Source organism: Leishmania panamensis (assembly GCF_000755165.1).
Source record: "Leishmania panamensis strain MHOM/PA/94/PSC-1 chromosome 32 sequence".
In the NCBI taxonomy this organism is placed as follows: Eukaryota; Euglenozoa; class Kinetoplastea; order Trypanosomatida; family Trypanosomatidae; genus Leishmania; species Leishmania panamensis.
The window spans coordinates 752,515-770,901 of record NC_025879.1 but is presented as its reverse complement, the minus strand read 5'-3'; the positions used below and the strand labels follow the sequence as shown (position 1 = coordinate 770,901).

General features: G+C 55.8%; 7 protein-coding genes across 7 annotated transcripts, besides 2 other annotated features; all 7 read left to right on the top strand.

Moving 5' to 3' along the window:
- Positions 1–1,838: 1,838 nt before the first annotated feature.
- Positions 1,839–2,336: a repeat region.
- A 553-nt stretch (positions 2,337–2,889) lies between these two features.
- Positions 2,890–3,372, top strand: LPMP_322140 (cop-coated vesicle membrane protein p24 precursor, putative; the record flags this gene model as incomplete). Its single annotated transcript, XM_010703596.1, has 1 exon — positions 2,890–3,372. One exon carries the CDS (start codon positions 2,890–2,892, stop codon positions 3,370–3,372), a length of 483 nt encoding a protein of 160 aa, XP_010701898.1.
- A 1,257-nt stretch (positions 3,373–4,629) lies between these two features.
- LPMP_322130 (hypothetical protein) lies at positions 4,630–5,517 on the top strand (the record flags this gene model as incomplete). The annotated part of the gene is made up of 1 exon (XM_010703595.1): positions 4,630–5,517. One exon carries the CDS (start codon positions 4,630–4,632, stop codon positions 5,515–5,517), a length of 888 nt encoding a protein of 295 aa, XP_010701897.1.
- Positions 5,518–6,647: 1,130 nt separating this feature from the next.
- On the top strand, positions 6,648–7,760 carry LPMP_322120 (hypothetical protein; the record flags this gene model as incomplete). The annotated part of the gene is made up of 1 exon (XM_010703594.1): positions 6,648–7,760. One exon carries the CDS (start codon positions 6,648–6,650, stop codon positions 7,758–7,760), a length of 1,113 nt encoding a protein of 370 aa, XP_010701896.1.
- Positions 7,761–9,089: 1,329 nt separating this feature from the next.
- On the top strand, positions 9,090–9,422 carry LPMP_322110 (hypothetical protein; the record flags this gene model as incomplete). The annotated part of the gene is made up of 1 exon (XM_010703593.1): positions 9,090–9,422. One exon carries the CDS (start codon positions 9,090–9,092, stop codon positions 9,420–9,422), a length of 333 nt encoding a protein of 110 aa, XP_010701895.1.
- Positions 9,423–10,864: 1,442 nt separating this feature from the next.
- On the top strand, positions 10,865–13,102 carry LPMP_322100 (hypothetical protein; the record flags this gene model as incomplete). Its single annotated transcript, XM_010703592.1, has 1 exon — positions 10,865–13,102. The coding sequence occupies one exon, from the start codon at positions 10,865–10,867 to the stop codon at positions 13,100–13,102; it is 2,238 nt and encodes a 745-aa protein (XP_010701894.1).
- A 1,258-nt stretch (positions 13,103–14,360) lies between these two features.
- LPMP_322090 (hypothetical protein) lies at positions 14,361–14,807 on the top strand (the record flags this gene model as incomplete). Its single annotated transcript, XM_010703591.1, has 1 exon — positions 14,361–14,807. One exon carries the CDS (start codon positions 14,361–14,363, stop codon positions 14,805–14,807), a length of 447 nt encoding a protein of 148 aa, XP_010701893.1.
- Positions 14,808–15,566: 759 nt separating this feature from the next.
- On the top strand, positions 15,567–16,448 carry LPMP_322080 (hypothetical protein; the record flags this gene model as incomplete). The annotated part of the gene is made up of 1 exon (XM_010703590.1): positions 15,567–16,448. The coding sequence occupies one exon, from the start codon at positions 15,567–15,569 to the stop codon at positions 16,446–16,448; it is 882 nt and encodes a 293-aa protein (XP_010701892.1).
- Positions 16,449–18,120: 1,672 nt separating this feature from the next.
- Positions 18,121–18,387: part of a repeat region that runs on past the window's edge.

Sequence of the window (18,387 nt, the reverse complement as noted above, 5' to 3'; positions counted from 1 at the left end):
ACGACAGATAAGGAGGAGGAAACGTAGCAATGAAAGAGGAGTGGTGACATAGACCCGGATGCTTGGCAAGACTGGGAAAAGCGTATCTTTTTCTCTGCGTGTTACCAACGTTCTGCGCGAGCGCAGGAGATAGTCCTCCGGATGCGTGTCACGCTGACTTCTGCTTCACCTTGTTTTTGCAAACACTTCTTCTCCCTTTTTTTATATTGTGAGGGCTTTACCTCTTGTGCTTTTTTTTTTTGAAAGACGATAGCTCCGGCTCGACTGCGTTTGCACGAGGGCGTGATGCGGTGCGCTGTGATGGTGGTGGTGAGTCGGTGTCAGGCACATCCTTTTTTTTCTCGTCGCAGTTGCTCTGACCCTTTTTGCTTTTTTTCTTTTTTTCGTTTTCAGGGTAGTTTTGCCGCCGCCTAACTTTCCACCCGCCCATACACCTCACTTTCACTCGTCTCTCTTTTCTTTTTTTATCTGCTGTATGTTCACTATTGAAGCATGTTGGCTCTCTTGCCTTGTGTGAGCTTCTCTGCACTCATTTGATCGGTGTTCTTGTTGCCATTTATTTATTTGGCTCGTGTGCTTGTGCGTGGGGAGGCGCTGCTGCTTCATATCTTGCTTCTTTTCGTTTGCTCTTGTCGTCGTTTTTTCAGCTTCTCTGACGGAAAAGGTGTGGCGGTAATTCAAGACGCAGGTGCGGTTGCACAGTTGTGCTCCTCCTTCGTGGGTGCGTCTGCCTGTTTGTTTGTGTGAGTGAGTGACTGCGGCCGGGTGCTGTGTTGGACGGCCCGTCTGCAGGGCTCTTGGGCGTCGCTTCTCTTTGTTCCTTCGGTCTATTTTCTCCTTTATGGTGTAGTCCTTCTTTTTTTTCTGTATTACCGCCTTCTTCTGTGATCGCGACTTGTGTGTATGTCGTGCATATGTGCTGCCGAGGACTCAACGACAAAAGGCGGAATGAAATTGAGAGGCTGAGAGAAGCGCGCTTCAAGTGATTGTGAGGATATCTTTTACGCTTGTAAATGTGCGTGTGTGTGCGTGTGTGTGCCCGTCTCTGTTGGCTTGTTTTCGTTGCCGCTGCGCCCCATGTTCGATTACGTGCGCTGTGCTGACGTGGTCTTTTACTGCTTTGTTTGCTCTTGTCTCGTTTCAGCTCTCTTTTTCATCTTTTTTTTTCTCCCCCTTTTTACGCATGTGCACGTGGCTGACTCTCTCTGCAAGCGCTCTCTCGCTTCGCTTTCCTTCTTACTGCCCGTCTCATCGTTCTGTCCTTTTTTTTATTTGAGAAAATACTCTGTCTTCTCGTTTGCTCGCGCAGATGGCGCTGGAGGTATCCGCTATCATTGCAACGGCGAAGCAAACAAGAGAAACAACAGTCGTGTCACCCCTGCCTCCTCCTCCTCCTCCACCGCTTTTTCGCCTCCACAGAAGACCATACTCAGGGAGCGATGATGATACTGCTTCACCCCCCCCCTTTCCCCCCTCCCGTATACGCACGTGCCTGTAAACCATGATCACCACCCTTCCATGATGTGAAGAAAGCACTGAGAGCGTCGCCCTCCTCTTCCTGTCACGAGTTTTGAATACCATTCCAAACAGGCGATAGGTGCCTCCGTGCATTGGCGTATGCACGGAGGCACTGTTGCTGGTTGCCTGGGTGGGGAGGTTGCATTGCACACCCGCTGCACGCAAACTTCGTGCGTGTCTCTCTCTCTTTCTATTGTTCTGCATTCGCATGGTACACCACCAGTCCATTTCTTCGCGCTCTCTTTTCTGACCGTTCCCTCTTCTTGTTACCTGCTTTATATGCACCCGCACCTGTTTCTCATGAGAGAGATCACGCAGCAAGTGTCGCCATCAGGGTGCACTGCCCCCTCACTCTGTGTGCGTGGGGAGGGGCCAAGTAGCCCCCACCCCGTATCCCTGCCAATGCCGAGCCACCTCTGGTGCTGACAGGGTCAAGCGCCTGTGACGTGGGGGGGGCCAGAGCGGTGCATCGCTGCTGGTGTCGGCAGCCGGGTCGTGGGCTGCGCTGCATCGGAGCGGCCTGCGGCAGGGAGAACGCTTGTGCCACCCATGTGATGGGCAGGGTGCCAGCGTGACTCGAGCGGACCTCGCCTGAGTCTCACTGCCTGCTGGTGTGGGGAGCGTGCGTGTCAGGCCGGGAGGGGTGCACCGCGCGGCGACCTGCGAGGCGGGCGATGTGCGGAGTTCGAGACCGGGTCTGTGCGGATATGGCTGAGTGGACATTACCGTCTGTCTACGGCTGCGTCGCGCGATGCAATGGCCCTGTTGACAGGCCTGCGTGGCGTGGCGTTTGAGCCTGCGTGCTGCATGGGAGAGCGTAGGCACGTTGAATGTCGAAAAAAGAGTTTCCTTTCTCTTCTCTTCTTGTCATCTTATTGTCCACGAAACACATGCCCCCGTCTTCTCGAGACGACTGGGTCTGCATTGACGCCTTCAATGGAGCGCATATTTCAGTGTCTGCTTTGACCATCCTCCAATCACACACGAGAGGATACAAGAACCTTCTCGTGCTTGCGCTTTTCTCAGCACAACTCCCCTCCCTTCAAGCTGCAGCACACGTGCATGCACCCATACTAACACGCCGGGGTGGGCTTTCTCAAGAGCGGTAATTGTACGCCAGAAACAACGCGTTTCGCCTGAGTGGATTCTTTGTTGGTATCGCTTGCGCATTGCGGTGCACTAGTGTCCATGTCACTGAAGCTTCTACAAAGGCCCCTCACCGCGGTGGGCGCGGTTGTCATTTTTTTGGTATTGCTGGCGAGCTCTGCTGCGGTACAGTCAGCGCGTGCCGATGACGGTTCACTCGCTGTGCAGGTCGCCGCTGGCCGGGAGGTCTGCTTCTACGAGGACGCTCCTGGCGTTGGGGTGAATATGTTCCTGCACTACATAGTGACAACGGGCGGCGCCATGGACATCAACTGCAAGATTGTGGCGCCAGACATGAGCATTGTCTGGGATGCCGATCGCAGCACGGAGAACCGTGTCCTCTTCAAGTCCCGCATGCCCGGCTCATACGCCTTCTGCTTTAGCAATCGTATGAGTACGGTGACCGAAAAGGTGGTCTCGTTCTCCGTGATGGTAGGAAATGGAAACGCCGAGGACGTGATGAGGCCAAAGGGGGCAAAGTCAGACTCGCTTCATCGCTCCATCATGCGCCTGCAGCAGGGGTTGCGGGAGATCGAGGAGCTTCAGCAGGTCCTGCGCACCCGTGAGCGTACCCATCGCGCCACCACCGAAGTTGCGAACACGCGGGTGGTGGTCTTCTGCATCCTGGAGAGCATTTTCATTGTTGGTATGGGTGTCGGAAGCGTCATTTATCTGCGCCAGATATTTGCGACGAAGCGCATGGTGTAAATGTGGCCATGTGCGCAATGCCAAACAGCCGCGGTGCGCGCTAGAGCTGAGCATGGGTACGTTACTTATTTTCTTCTTTTTTTTTCTTTCAGGATGGGCCCTCTCATTCCTCTCCAATGGGCTGCAGCGGAGGTGAGAGAGGGAGGGGAGGAGGAGGCTAAGCAAAGGCAAGCAGGTTTAGGCAAGCGAAGAGGTGACAGCAAAGAACGCCAAACGAAGGAAAAAGAACAAGAGGCAGAAAGTGAGTGGGAGGGAGGGAGAGACAGGTGAAGTCGTCAAGTGCGGAAGGTAGAGGACGCGTGTTTTTCTTTTACGTGTTCCTTGTGACCAATGCAGGAGCGCTCTGCAGCACGGCGTTCTTCTTCTCATCCTCCAACTTATGGGGCGATGAAAAGGAAAAAACCCTACGAGGAAGTGAAGCGTGCAAGAGTAAGAGGGCTCATCACCGCACCCTTTACGCGTCACGCGCACTCTCGTTCTCCCAATGTGCTTGTCGTGTTTTTTTTTCTTCATCGGTAGCATTGTTGGTGTTGGGATGTGTTCCCGCGAGACGGTGCCCCAGACGTTGCTCAGGGTGAGAGCTTCTCTTTCTCTCTTTCTCTGTGCGTTTGTGTCTTGCGCTTCCGCGCTTACATGCCTTGTGTGTGTGTGTGTGTACATGTCGCTCTGCCAATATTGTATGCCGTCTCCTAACACGCGAAAAAAGAGACAGAGAAAGCACACAGTTCATCGATGTATCTGCGTGGTCTTGCGGTGTAGGCACACTGCGTGGCCTGCGCTCCACTGGAGAAGCCAGGGTTTGCCTAGCGCTTCGTGCTGGCTCTGCTTGCCTTGACAAAGAAAAAGGCGTCTCGCTGTTGCCGTGCCGTGCCAGCGGTTGGTCATGACAGACATGGGGGGGGCGCGGTGACGGTGAGGCTCTTGCTTTCTCCCTCTCTTAATACCCAGGCAGGCCTGCCCGATTATTCATGATGTACCTTTACTCCGAAGAAAAACAAATAATTGCAAACCCTCCTCCAAGGCCATTCCATCTCTCTCTCTCTCTCCGCCCCCCTGGCCCTTTTCCCTGTTGTCCTCTTTACTCCGCCAAACTTTGTCACCTCTGCACGCTGCAGTCGCTTTCAACGTGGTGGAGCAAAGCGAGCGAGAACACGCACAGCACAAAGCCAAGCAGCGAAGTGTCGCACAAAGACTGAAGAATAAGCACAGACATACCCCCCCTCCCTCCCCCTCCACCCACACAGACGCCCACGAGCCATGCCTCACAGAGCTCTACTCGGAAACTGGTTTGAGGAGGAGGCATATGAGCGAGACCGCCGGCGACTCATGCAGGGTCGCTGTGGTGGGATGGTCGAGGCATCAGCCGAGGTGGCACACACGATGGCCAAAATTCGGCATCACAACACCCCGCACGTTATTGCGCCCATTGCGCCTGACGGGTACTTGCGCTTCTATGCCCCTTTGATGCTCCAAAACGCGCACACGTGCGGCTTTCTTAGCGTGGACCTCGATGATCGCAAGGCTACGACAACGGGGTGGCAGGTAGAATGCTCGACCGCCCTGGCGGAGGAGGCGACATCGCGGTGCACCGTAGTGCTCGTGCCCGCTGCGATGCCACAGACGGATAGCTTCCCTATTCCGGAAGACGAGGCAGAGATAGTGCATTATGGCCAGCCGTTCTATCTAATGACCGTGCGCGAGCTCTGCGAGGACCCGCTGTTCCTGATGTCGGAGTTCATCACGCCGGGGTGCGCATCGAGGGTGACCCAGAGGCTGCAGCACACGTACTTTTCTCCCGATGGAGGCAGCGCGGCGGCCATGTGGTGCGTTGAGGACGCGAACCCTGCCTACCAGGAGGACATGCGTGACCGCCCTGTCAAGGCGAATGATGTCATACGCATTCGCCACAACATGACGGCCGCTCCACTGGCGAGTCTGAAGGAGGTCTTCTACAACGATTTTGGCGCTCAGTACGAGGTGGGTTGTGGACGTCTCACGGTACTCGCGACCAAGAGGCGAGGCGGTCCACCAGCAGCCGAAAACCTGTGGATGTTCATTCACGATGGTCAAGGGCATCCGAAAGAGTCTGGTGAGGATACGTTGCGCGGTGCAGCATATATGCCCAAGTCCTCTGCAGCACCATGAAGGAGCCAACAGAAGAGCGGCATGTGGGGGAACTGCAGCTTTGCTTATGTGGCTGTCTCTCTCTCTCTCTGCGCATGTGGTGCTCTCCATATATGCTCTCCTACTCTCTGCTCACCAAGCCCTCTCCTTTACCGACTCTTGAAACGGAGGGTGTCCTCTCTGTCGTTTTCTCTACGATGTAAACCGGGTGTTCTTCTTCCTGGACTCCCTCCCTCTGTCTGTCTCTCTCTCTCTCTGAGCACCTACGCGCTTTATTTGTGGGTGAGGGTGAAGTGGGCTGTATTCACTTGCATCGTTGCGTGCAAGTGTTTTTTTCTCCAGCGCACGCAGCTATTCGCGATGGGCAGTCGCTATGCCCACTCTACCTACACCCCCCATGTGATCTTAGAATAACAACAGCAACAGGGGTACGTACATGTTATCAGCCTTCTGTATGGAGAGGCCGCAAGCATGTCGCTTCGGCAATGGAGCCACGGCACTTGCTCAAACTTGCCGATCGCTTACGATCGGCTGATGAAATGCCTGTCAAGTGCCAACTGCTCTCTCCTACGCAGGGCGATCCTTCAGCTCAGGTAACACCCTCATTTGCTCGGGGTGCATCCGTCTCGCGCCGTGGGGAAACTTCCGTCAAAGGTGTGGGCTCTGCACCTTTGGCTCACACCTCCTTCCTTCAAGGCCTGTTATCCTTGGTTAATCCTCAGCCTACCTAATTCGTTACCATCGTCGCATTCCTTAATGACCGCAAACTTCCTTGACTTATCCACTCTCTTCACCACCTCATCCACATCTATCATGCTGCCGCTCTCCAATAACAAACAAACGCCCTCCCCTCTACACACACACACACACACTAACACAAATTCACAAAACTGAGATGCACACGTATAGGTGCTCAGCCCTCCCCCTCTCCCTCTCCCTCTCTTTCCTTCCTTCACTCTTTGCCTGCGCACTCAAGTGGAGCAGAGGTGTGGAAGCCACTACAACACACAATATCGCGCAGCACCGCTTCATCTTTCTCTCTTCTCGCCTCTCCTGAAGCCCTCTCATACACAAACGCGCTGGCACGCATTCACGTACACACGCGTGCTCACAACGAGAAAGCGAAGGTCGGAGGCCGCTGAGCAGCTTCCATGCGAGCACCATCGACTCCACTGCTGGCCCCGCTGCAGCGGAACCAGCGGCACTTCCTTCTTGCTGTCATCGCACTTCTCGTGAACTTGTTTCTTGCTTCCTCACTGACACTCGCAGCGACACCGGCGCAAGGCAAGTCAATTCGTCCGTTGCACGGGGCCGGCTATGAGCACCTGGACTGCTCCGCCTGTATCACCGTTGCACGCACGTTGTTTAACCGCCTTAACAAGACGCTGGCGGAGAACCCCTCCACTTATCTCGTCTCGCACCGGCTCAGCAAACAAAATCAGCTGCGTCGGCGTCAATACCGCAGCAGCGAGCTACTTGTGAGCGAGGTGATGGAGAATGTGTGCGCCACCTATAAGAACGACGATCGCTTGTTGCGGTTGCACCCAAAGTCGAAGGTACGCCTGTATCACCAGCAGATCTTCGGCGATGCCCGTCTCGGGGTGCGGCACGCGCTGCGTGAGGATGAGGTGTACCCGGCCGACGCTGATCCGGCAGCATGGGACAACAAGCTGGATGGGCACCTATACCCCGTTGCGCGGCTGTACAGCGTGAGGGATGCTGATGCGTTACACGGAATGCAGAGCCTGTCTGCGACGCCTACTATGTGCGCGCTGCTGGTGGAAGAGGCCGAGGAGGAAATAGAGGAGCTTGTCAAGACTGCGCGCACTCAAGCAGAGGTGGAGTACCGGCTGTGCGGTATGGCATTTCCACTGAACAAGTCCTTTTCAACGTTAGACGTGGAGACCAAGGAGAACGAGGTGAGTTTAGCTCCTCCCATCACCAACGTGTGCGCCGATGTGGAGGTGCTGCGAGCTGCTGCTCGACGGGACCAGGAGAGGTGGGAGCAGTATCAACGCCGCGAAGCAAAAAGGAAGGTAGAGATTGCCCAGAGGATGGAGACTGCAGCAGATGTCGCTGGTGCTGCGACGAGTGAGCTTGCGTCGGAGGCATCAACAAACACTGAGGTGGCAGCGGCTTTGGATCGCTCGACTCCCGCTGCTGCAGGCAAGTCAGTGGACTCGTCTACAGAAGAGGCGACTAACAACCCTGTCGGTGGAGGTGATAAGGAAGTCTCCGATAATTACACTGATGGCGAGCTTTGACTGAGTTTGCAGGGTCCTCTTGTTGTTTTTGCATATTTGTCAGTACGCACCTCTTTGCTTGTGCCGCGACAGACATGAGGCGAGGGGTATCAAGTTGTCAGCGCTGCCTCTCTCCACGTCGCTGACGATGTTGCAGTGCTGTGCACATGTTACTCACCACCTTCTTTGTAGAGTCTGCGATACGTAGTGACGGTTCTCTCTCTCGCGTCGTGCGCTGCTCATGCAGGTGAGGGCGCCATTACGCTCCCCTTCGATGTGGATATCGTGGATAACATGCCTCTCATGCTGGCCTTCTTTTCCCTTCCTTTCGCCTTGGCACCAACGCATTGATGGCTGGTGTGATTGCGATTGATGTGTCTCCCTGTCTTTCGCACGTTCTCCTCGCAAGAGCAGGGCGTCTGCCCGATATTCCTTTTTTTTTTTGTTGTTGTTGCGCTGAGCTTCATAGCGCCGCGGGTATCAGAACGGTCGACACGACAAGCGACGCTGGCAAGAGGAGCCACAGCAAAGCGGGAGAGAAAAAACAAAGCAGCTGAACAGCGCGAAAGCGGCAGAGGCAGATGGCAAGAGGAGCGAAGTGCAGGCCATGTGCTGCTACGTTTGCTGCAGAATACCTTTCTTTCCTTGTGTTTCACCCCCGAGGATGCCGTGCAATCTAAGGCAGGTGTGTGTGTGTGTGGGGGGGGGGGGGGGGGCTGCCAAACAAACGAAGCGTCACGTCTGCGTCTGCATATGCGCGGATGTGCCTCTGCTTCTCTCTCTCTGTCTCTGTCTATGGCTTTGCAATCTGTTTGGACTTTTGCTTTGGCGCCTTGCCGGAAGGACAGGTCGGATCGGGGGTTTCACAGTCGTCTCACTCTCTCTTGCCGCTCCATGCTCTCTCCTCGTCTCTTCTTCGTCTCACAGGTACTCCTCCTCTTGTGTGCCCTCTCCTTCCTCCTCGTCCCTTTTGTTACCTCTGCAGGTGCACAGCGTACGCCTTGACAGTGAGGTGTCAAGTTCACGCACACAGACGCAACACACATTCGGAGGTACGCATCGTACAGAAGTAGCTCGCGACTGCCGACGATACCGTCGCCATCTTCTTTTTTTTGTTTGTTTTCTTTGTTTGCCTCTTCGCTTCTCTGTGGATCTGCGTTGGTGCCCGCTATTCAGCGACGTTCGTGTGCCTTTCGCTGCACGCGAGTGCACGTGTTTCGAGTTTTTCCCACCACACCCAGGTCTTGCCAGTTTCACACCGGTCTCCCACTAATCACCATTACCGTACCCCCGCCTTCTCTCACTTTCTCCCTTTCCCTGTTTCCATCAGCGATCAACAACAAAAAGAGAATGGCTGATCAGGCGCCTCCGGGGGTAAACATGCCCAAGAAGCGGGACCCGCGTCTACGGCAGGTGCAGGCGCCGCCGCAGCAGAAGTTCTTTGACTCTGCCGACTACGAAGTGCGCAAGCAGCAGCACCAGGATCAACACCAACATGCCGGTCAGCAGCAATCACATCACTCTACGCACTCTCAGATGGCCCCGAACGGCATCCCGCATCGTGAACCGGCGGACGTGCCACGCCCTGGCGCTCTAGACGATGGCGCACCTCGTGAAAAGATCCCGCCTCCTCCGCTGTCAGAAGGCTACGTAGTTCAGAGAGCCCGACGCGCGCTTCAGTGAGACCCCTCCCCATTCCCCATCCCAGGAAAACCGCTCGGATTTCCTCAGCGCACTTGCAAAAAAAAAACGAAAAAAAGGCGACGGGTGACTTTCTACCTCGTCTGCGCTAAAAAAAAAATTGTTTTCATCCTTCCTCTCTTCTCCTCACGCTCTTGATTGGTAGGCTCTGCTGTGTGTGTCTGTGTGTGTGTCTCTCTCTCTCTGTGTGTATGCGGATTACGACGGTGGTGAGCGAGCTTGTGCTTGATTCTCTTTCCCTCTGTGCTCACCGTGCACCTGAGGCTCTATTTTTCACAGGCGCACCTCTCGTTTCTCTACACCGACACACAAATGCACAGAAAAGAGTCGCGTGCGTACGTACTCACCCACTGCGCTCCTCTGGCGCGCTCAGATGTTGTGATACTCTCGTTGTGTTTATGCCTGCCTCTTGGTAGTTGGCCGTTGTTTCATTTTTGATTCTACCTTCCTCTCCAATGCGGTACGTTGTGGGTTTCTTCTCTCTTCCCTTCTGTTGCCCCCTTCCTCTCCTGTCACGCCCGTTCTTCTTCCTCTCGAGCTCTGGGTGAGCACCACAACAGCAGATGTGGTGTAATCGTGCCGATCGAAAAAGTGATGAGGTGAGTTAGGTAGATAGGCCCGTTGGAAAGGGGAGAAGTGCGAGCATGAGCAGCAGGGAAGCATTACTAGTGTGGTGGGCGTTGTGCTATTTTTCTTGCGGCTCTCTTCCTCCCCCTTGTCTGGCATGCGCGGGCGAGTCACTGACGTAACGCACCATGCCGAGAAAAAGAGATCATTCGCGTATTGGCTGCATCTCGTGAACTCTCCAGCGGCACTGGCAGAGTCACTGGCCGCACTACGCTGGCTGCTCAGCGGATGGAGGCAAAAGAGCGATACTGACCTGAAAGAGGGAGACGCCATGCGATCGCCTTTGACTCAGCCTTGGCGTCACTGGGACGGTTTCGGGCACGTATCATCTCACATGACTCACTACGCAAACCGACACCGGCTTCACTTGTCTCCCCCACGCCCCTTCGAGGGGATCATTGTGGCTGCCTATGATATTCCTCTCTGATGATTCGGTAACCGCATCTCTCTCTTTTTCTTTTGCCTGCTCACATCTCGCCCTCCCTGGCATGCCACATTCGAAACATGCGCTGCAGTCCCTAACAGCTCACGCACACTCACTTGCATAGCGAACTGGTCGCTCTCAGACACAGCGCAACAACGTCACTCGAGTGAGAGGAGGATCTAGTAGAACGGTGTAGACCAACGCTGCATGCTCGAGTACGCAGCAGAACTACAGTGGAATAACACCTTGATCCCCCCTCTCCCCACACATTGCGATATCGTTGCTCTCTTTCACTCCTTACTTCTCATCCTGCGCGGATCCCTCTCTCTCTTTTTCTCTAGTCTTGCTGTGCGCCTGCCGGGGCCGGGCGAAGATGGACTCATCTGCTCGGACAAACCCTTTCCTCGCGCCGCACGGCGGCGGCATTCAAATGGAGAGTGCATGCATCTCCAAGGAGCTACTGCAGGAGGTACGCCGAGGTGATGCGGCCATGGCTGACGACCTTGTTGCACTTGCTCCACGTTGCGGTCGTGCGTTTCGCTTAGGCACATCAGTTGCGAGCCCTGTCGACGGTGTGGCAGTGAGTGGCACGCTGTCGAGGGCGGCCGCATCTTCTGCGGCGTGCGGTGATAGTTCTGGGTACTCTGTCGATGTGCACGACACGCTCACGACGAGCGATTTTGTTCAGCAGAAGCGTGAGGTTGGTCTCGTGCGTATGTCCCTCACCACCAAGAAGGCTGAAATCCGCAGGCTGGAAGAGAAGCTTCACCGCGCTGAGAAGCGACTGCGCCAGCAACAAGAACAGCTGTCGAACACACGTGATAAGTTCAACAATTTTTTGAAGTTCAGCAACCTCGAGCAAGACGCGGCTGTGCGGCGAGCAGACGACGAAACGCGCAGCAAACACGCCAAGACAGTCGAGATCAAGAAGCTTTCAGCCCTCATCAGCAATGCCGAGGCAGAAATGCGCAAGATGCGGCTGGAGATTGAGAACTGCATTGCATACAAAAATTTTCTTGAGAGTCTGGCAAGGCCCCAATGGTTCTACGACACGCTCAGCAGCCTGCGCATTGAGGACGCAACGGAGAAGATTCTGCTTGATGCCGAGGAAGTTTATCAAGCGCGGTCAGCTGCCCTGAGGGCGCAGGAGGCAGCACGATTGGAGGCAGTGCTGCAGGCAGAGCAGACGAAGGAGCGAGAGGGTGCATCCTATGGAAAAAGGAACCCAACATCTGTGGCGCTAGCAACACAACGGATGGGAGTGCAGCACGGTAAGGACCGTCCGGTCGTCGATGAGGAGGAGGAACCGGAGGTGGTGCCGCTCGAGGAGCAGCTCGAGCATCTGTACAGCTCCATGGAGGAAGAGGCCCGTGCTGCCATCGCTGCCTCGACAGCGAGCATCCGGGCCGAGGTCAGTTCTATGGCACTGGCAGCTGTGAAGGACGAGCTACACCACAGCTACAACGAAGAGCGACTGCCGATGTGCTTTGTCTCTGTCGATGATCTGCTGGAGGTTTTCATTAACGTAGAGGAGGGCAACTTGTTCTTGATTCAAAATTGTCACGAACTGGAGGAGGAGCTAGAGGGTGCCACGATGGGGTTCATGCAGGAGCAAGAGGAGATGAACACCATGTTCACTCAACGAACGGCGCAGCTGGAGGCGCTGACAAGAAGCGTAGCGGAGGCCCAGACGAAGTTACAGGAGCTGGACGAGCGGATGGAGGTGCTCGAGCCCCGTGGAAAACATCAGGCAAACACGACAGCAGGGTCGACCGCGACGGCATTCAAACGGGCCACAGCAGGTGCGTCATCTACTGGCGGCGCACGAAATACTGCCGGTGGCGCCCTAGTCGCCAACATGACCCCGGAGGAGCTGAGGAAGAAAGTGGAGGAGTCCATTGGGCACATTTTCCACCTGCTTCGCACTGGTGATCAGCAGCTCAAGATCACAGCACAGAGCTCTAACTCCCGCAAGACTACTGAGGGCTCCAAAATCGCTGGCAGCACGATTCGTGACCAATCGCGTGCCGCCTCTGTGTCGCAGCGGGGTCCCCAGGCTTCTCGGCCGTCAACGACGCTGGTGGTGCGAAAGAAAACAGCCACCGGCGGCCCATCTTCTGATTCGCAGCGTGCTCCAAGTGCGGTGGGTCAGTCGGTGAAGAAATCCACTGTCGCGCTGACTGCGGCTGCCGCGACAAACGCAGCGTCTCAGCAGCACCAAGACGCTTCTATGGGCCCGGTAGAGCTGCTGACAATTATCGAGAATAAATTGGAGGAGTATCACCGATACCTGAACGACCCGGCAAACCACGTCGATCTGGCCCTCATGAAAGCCGTGATGAAGCAGAGCGACAAGCAGCGTCGTCACCAGGCGCGAATTGTTCACCTAGCGTGTCAGGAGCAGGAGCAGGAGGAGCGCATCCGACGCGCTCTGGAGCGGTCGCAGGCACCACTAATCCACAAAACTGGCAAGCAGGTTCGTCCGCGCTCCTTTGTTTCGAAGCCGATGGACAAGAAGTCGCTGCGCAAGGCGGAGCGGGCTGCTGCTGTGCTGAATGGCTCCCACGCAAGCATAGACTCAGACGAGGATGGCGCCGAATTCTTCATGTAGTTGTAGTCCTGAGAAAAGGGCTAATGTGGACAACGGCGTGGAGCGTTGATGTGCATGTGTGCCTTTATGATTTGTTGTTGTTGTGTGAGTCTGCGTGTAGTGGAGGGCGGTGGGCGTAGACGTCTCCGTGTGCCTGTGTGTTTGAGTGTGTGCCGCTGTCCTGGCGTTTTCTTCCTGTTGTCGCTTCTTTTGTCGCCCTTTGCCCTCTGTGAGAGGGCGGAGGGGAAGCCCTCCACCTCTTGTTTTGGGTCTCTCTTTCCCCACTCGCTCGCTCGTTCTCACTCAGCGGTACCGAGGCAATACACACAAAGGCAAATGACAAGCCACCAACACCCCCGCTCTCTTACTGAAGGTGGCAGTGCTGCGGGTAGCGCTTGCCTACCTGATTGTGCGTTTGCGTGTGTGTGTGTGTGTGTGTGTGTGTGTGTGCGTGTGCGCACATAGAAGTGCGCAGGATAAAGTGAAGCGTGTGCGAGAGACGAAAGAGTGGCTCGATGTGAATTACAAAGTACCGCCGTGCGCTTGCCAGGAGAGCACAATTGTGTCTCTTCTCGTGCTTATGGACACCATGTACAGTTTTGTCGCTGAGACAGGCAATTTGTTTGCCCTTTCCGCCTTCTCGCTTCGATGTTGGCGTATATCTCTATTTCTATTGCTCTCTGTGCGGGTTGTATTGTCCTCGCCCTCACCTCAGTGGTAAGAGCAGAGAAGGAAGGAGGGCACCCGAGTGACACGCTGATGGCTCCCTGCTCTCTGGTGGCTAATCAGAGGCTTCTGTGGTTTGCTGAGAGAGGGAGTCAGCAATGACGATGAGTGCCATCGCCTTACTACTCACTCAGGTTCTGCACTGCGTGCAATACACCTTACGTTGTATAAGTGATGCGAGATGTTGGATTCTCTTGTCCTGCTTCAATCTCGAGGGAGTACGAGAATACAGCGAGCGTAGCGGGGTGCTGGCACAGCAGAGTACTCTTCCGCGGGCTGTTTTGCGCGCGATAGTTTTGCTTTCCTTCACCTCCTACCTCGTATCCTACTGACACCCTTACGAGCTGCTTCCACCTTCCACCTTTTCCTTCCCTCTTCATCTCTCCGACATGCCAACGAAGCGACACAGACTCCTCAGGTACCCCAAGCAAAGGTCGTTGTGCCGCAGCGCCAGCGTGTCTCCACTGCTAGAGCGTCTCTCTTGCCACCGTCGCCCTGCAACCCCCCGAAGTTTAGTACCTCCCGTTTCTCGTCCTCGGTTCTCTGTTTTAGAATGCCCAAGAAACACCGTGTCAAGCGACAAAACTATGTCGCACACCTGTGCAAGCTCGAGAAGGAGCGCGAGACGTACTTGGCGAAGCGCCGCGCGCTCAAGCGCAGCCGTGAGACAGACTTCGAAGAGGCCATGTGTGAAACGCACAACAGAGTGGAGGCTGGTGTACCCAAGAAGCGTCGCACCGAGGCTGATGCCTCTACAGCGGTGAATGCGACGAGTGAAGAGGAAGCTGTGCAGCATGCGCACTCCACCCCGGTAGCGGCAGCAAGAAGTGCTGCGACCGCTGAGGCAGGGCCTGCAAAGAGGGATTTCTTTTCCACAATGCCATTCGCAGAGTTGATGAAGGCTTCCGCGGCTTCTGCGCAAATGTCGGATGCAGCTCTCTCGGACATGCCAGCAACCGTCATATCGGCAAAGAAGACGCTCAAGCGCCGCCACTACTGATGCACAGCGCCACCAGAAAATGTGAAGGCGCTCCCCAGCGTGCTACGCTGATGTAAGAGTGTGGTGTTGTCTTCACCTTCTGCATGCTCGTCCGAATAAACCGTGTTGTACGGGTAAGGGATGAATAAACCGCACTAACGTAGTGCCACGCCTTGGGAAGGATGTGCACGGCCAGTTTCTCTTCAAGGAGTGCCTCTATTCTGTGTTCTTCTCCTTCTTTTCGCTGAAGGTGGGGTGCGGGCAGTCAGCACGGAGCCTCTTGACAGCATCAACCGCTTGTGCGGCCCTGCTCTTTACTACTCGTAACTCTGGTAGGAGTCGCTGTGTAAGTCGCTGCTTCTGCCGTCCTCTTTTGCTCTTCTTACCTGCTCACCGCGACGTGTCGTTGGTGCCATATGCGGTGGCGGTATCGCTGACCCACGCGGTTGATTTGGCTCCCCATTTTTCCCTCTCTTCACCCTTCTCTCCCCACCCACTGGCGCTACCTCGTGACCCTATCCGTACCTTCTGCCCATCCAGAATCTCAGCAAGAGAAAAGCGCTTCTTATTTTTGCCGAGGTTTGCTCGGTATACGTGACGGACGAGGTTGAACCAAACGCAACGCGCCTCCGTCGTGTGCGCTCTTGCCGTGTGCGTGTGCGCTTCCTCGCTTACTCAGAGGAAGGTGGAACAGTCCTGTGCTCATTCTCTGCGGCTTGGCTGTTTCCCAGACCAAATCGACTGAGGAAAACAAGAAAGGCACCCTCTTTTGTGCGACAAATGGGGAAGAGCGGTGCGCGCACACGAGGTGGTCGCCCTCATGGCCGAGGACGAGGCGGCAGCTCCGGTGATGCATGCTCGACTAGTGGGTTCCACAGCAACGAACCTCCAGCGCATCCCTGCAGCGTGCCACTCGCCATGTGGGACTTTGAGCAGTGTGACCCCAATGCTTGTTCAGGCAAGAAACTGTATCGCGTGAATGCCCTGCGCCTCCTGCGCCTTAGCGAGCCATTTCACGGCGTGGTGCTGACGCCGAGTGCGACGGATATCGTCAGTCCCGCCGATCGCGGCATTGTACTGCGGAGCGGTGTCGCCGTTGTGGATTGCTCGTGGAAAGAGCTAGACGCGGTGCCGTGGCGAAAAATGCGCATGTCCGCGCCACGACTCTTGCCACTGCTGCTGGCAGCTAACCCCGTGAATTATGGCCGTCCATCAAAGCTGAACTGCGCGGAAGCACTAGCGGCGACGCTGGTGATTGTGGGCCTGATGGACGACGCCCGAAACATAATGGCGTACTTTTCTTGGGGAGGGAGCTTCTTTGATGTTAACCGCGAGTTGCTGGCCGGCTACCAGCAGTGCGCCAACTCGGCGGAGATCTCTGCGTTTCAGAACAAGTACGTGGAAACGGAGCTGCTGGAGAGCGAGGCGCGGCGAGGCCTGGACTTGGATGCGATAGACCTGTCGCATGCTGGCCCGCTGAATGAGCGCCGAGGACGTCTGAAGAGCCGCCACGAATGGCAGCAACCTTTGCGCACTGAAGTTGATGAGGACAGCGAGGCAGGGAGGAAGGAAGGCTCCAACAGCCATGCTGACACAAGCGACAGTGAAGAGGAGGGAAGCAGGAGTGGATCCAACAGTCCCGCCGCAGATCGAACAGAGTAGCAGGCGTGAGCTGCTGTGGTGGGTGGGTGGGCAGGTCCATATCCGTCAATGCGGGTACATGTGTGTGTAACCTTGCCAGTTCAAGTGGGGACCTTACGAACCCACCTCTCGCTGCGATGTGTCTCAGCTTGTCATGAAGCATTTAAGTTGTTCTCTACCTTGCATTCTCTGCTGTATTCCCGCGTGTCGCTCGCTTCGCACGTGCGGATACACGCAGCTCGTGGGCGAAGGTAGTTGCGTAATACCGAGTAAGCCTACAGATATGTAGGCAGCTGCATTGTGCTCACGTAAAGCAATAAATAAGAAGGGGCTGGCCTTGGTGTGTCGTATCGAGCGGACGCATTTCTTTCTACCGTGAGGGGTTCTCTATGAGAGCTCGTCATTGGTTTATACTGGCGTGTGTGTGCTAGCGTGCGTGTCAGGGGGAAAGGAAGAAGTGACAGATAGGCAATGGTGGGTGACCTGTCTCTTCGAGTCTGCCGCATCCCCTCTTCCGTACACACCCACAGACACAGCCATAGGCAGGCCGCCAACACAGTGCTGCACATGGGTCAGCAGGCCATTCGTCGACAAGTCTCTTTTGCTTTTCTCCCCTCTCCCGCATCCCTCTCTCCCTCACTATATCTCGTCGCAAGTACTGTTATCACTCCCTGTGAGACACCCTTGTCCCCTCCCTGCTCCAGAGAACGCTTCCCTCTCCACCTGCACACCCGTGCCCGCAGCTTTGCTGACACCTGAGGCTCTTTTCCGCGCCCTCTCTCTCGTGTTGAGAGAGAAGAAAGCGTGCAAAACACGATGCGCAGGGTCAGCGGATTTTCAGCACCTCGGCGTCACGGGGGAGGAAGAGACGGCTAACAGGCAACCAACGTTGACCAAGAAGTCAGGCGTCGAACTCTTCCATACACACCCTAATGCGCTTTGTGTTTCTTCTACACAAGGCGTGCTCTTAGCACTTGTTTACTGCGGCGAAAGCGTGTATCGAGCAGGGAACGTGGACGACTGACTGTCGCTCTCTTTGTACTCCCTCCCCCTCTTTGCGAAGCGATCAAGGGCGAGTGCGCCGGTCCCTGGAAAGGAGGATATGTTTCTCCTTCCTTCGTTTCAAGTGACCCTTGGACCACTTTCTCGCAAGATAATGGTGAGACGAGATCGGGGAGAGGGAGGGATGGCTGAGTTTTCTTTCTTTAGTGGAAGCGCTCTATTCTACCTCTCAGGTTGACCTCTAGTTTCACCTTTCCTTTGAGAATAGTCTTTGATTTACTCGATGACCCCCTCTCTCTTGCTGTTGCGTCTGCCCGTGTCTTCAGGGCGAGTTCCGCCCCATCCAACACCGTTCCTGTCCCCCCTCTCCGTGTCGCTATCTGTAACCCTCCGCGCTGGGCATGCGGAAGCACGACCCACCTCCTCTGCGCGGTGTTCCCAGGATTTTATGCGCCGGACTGTGAATCGCGTAGGGCAGACGGTGTTCTGCAGCCATGGAACTCCAGGTTCACCGCATGGGTGTGTGAGTAGCCCTGGCGGAAAGCAGCGGTAGAAGTCCCATCCGCGTGAAGGGCAACCGTAGCCCCACAGGACAGAACGAAGGAAAAAATCTCAAACGCACAGAGCACCGCTCGGAGAGTTGCCGCAGTCGTGTTGTCGACGGAGCTCTCTTGTCCTCAAGGTGTACCCGCAGTGCGTGGCGTCATCAGGGGGCAGTGCCCCCCCCCCCCTCCACTCTGTGTGTGTGGAGAGAAGCGATGCAGCCCCCCACCCCGTCTCCCTGCCAATGCCGAGCCACTTCTGGTGCTGACAGGGTCACGCACCCAAGGTGCAGGGGGGCCGGAGTGGTGCATCGCTGCTGGTGTCGGCGGCCAGGTCGTGGGCTGCGCTGCGTCGGAGCGGCCGGCGACCGTGAAGGCGTCTGTGGCCCCTGCGTGGTGTGCAGGGTGTGCCAGCG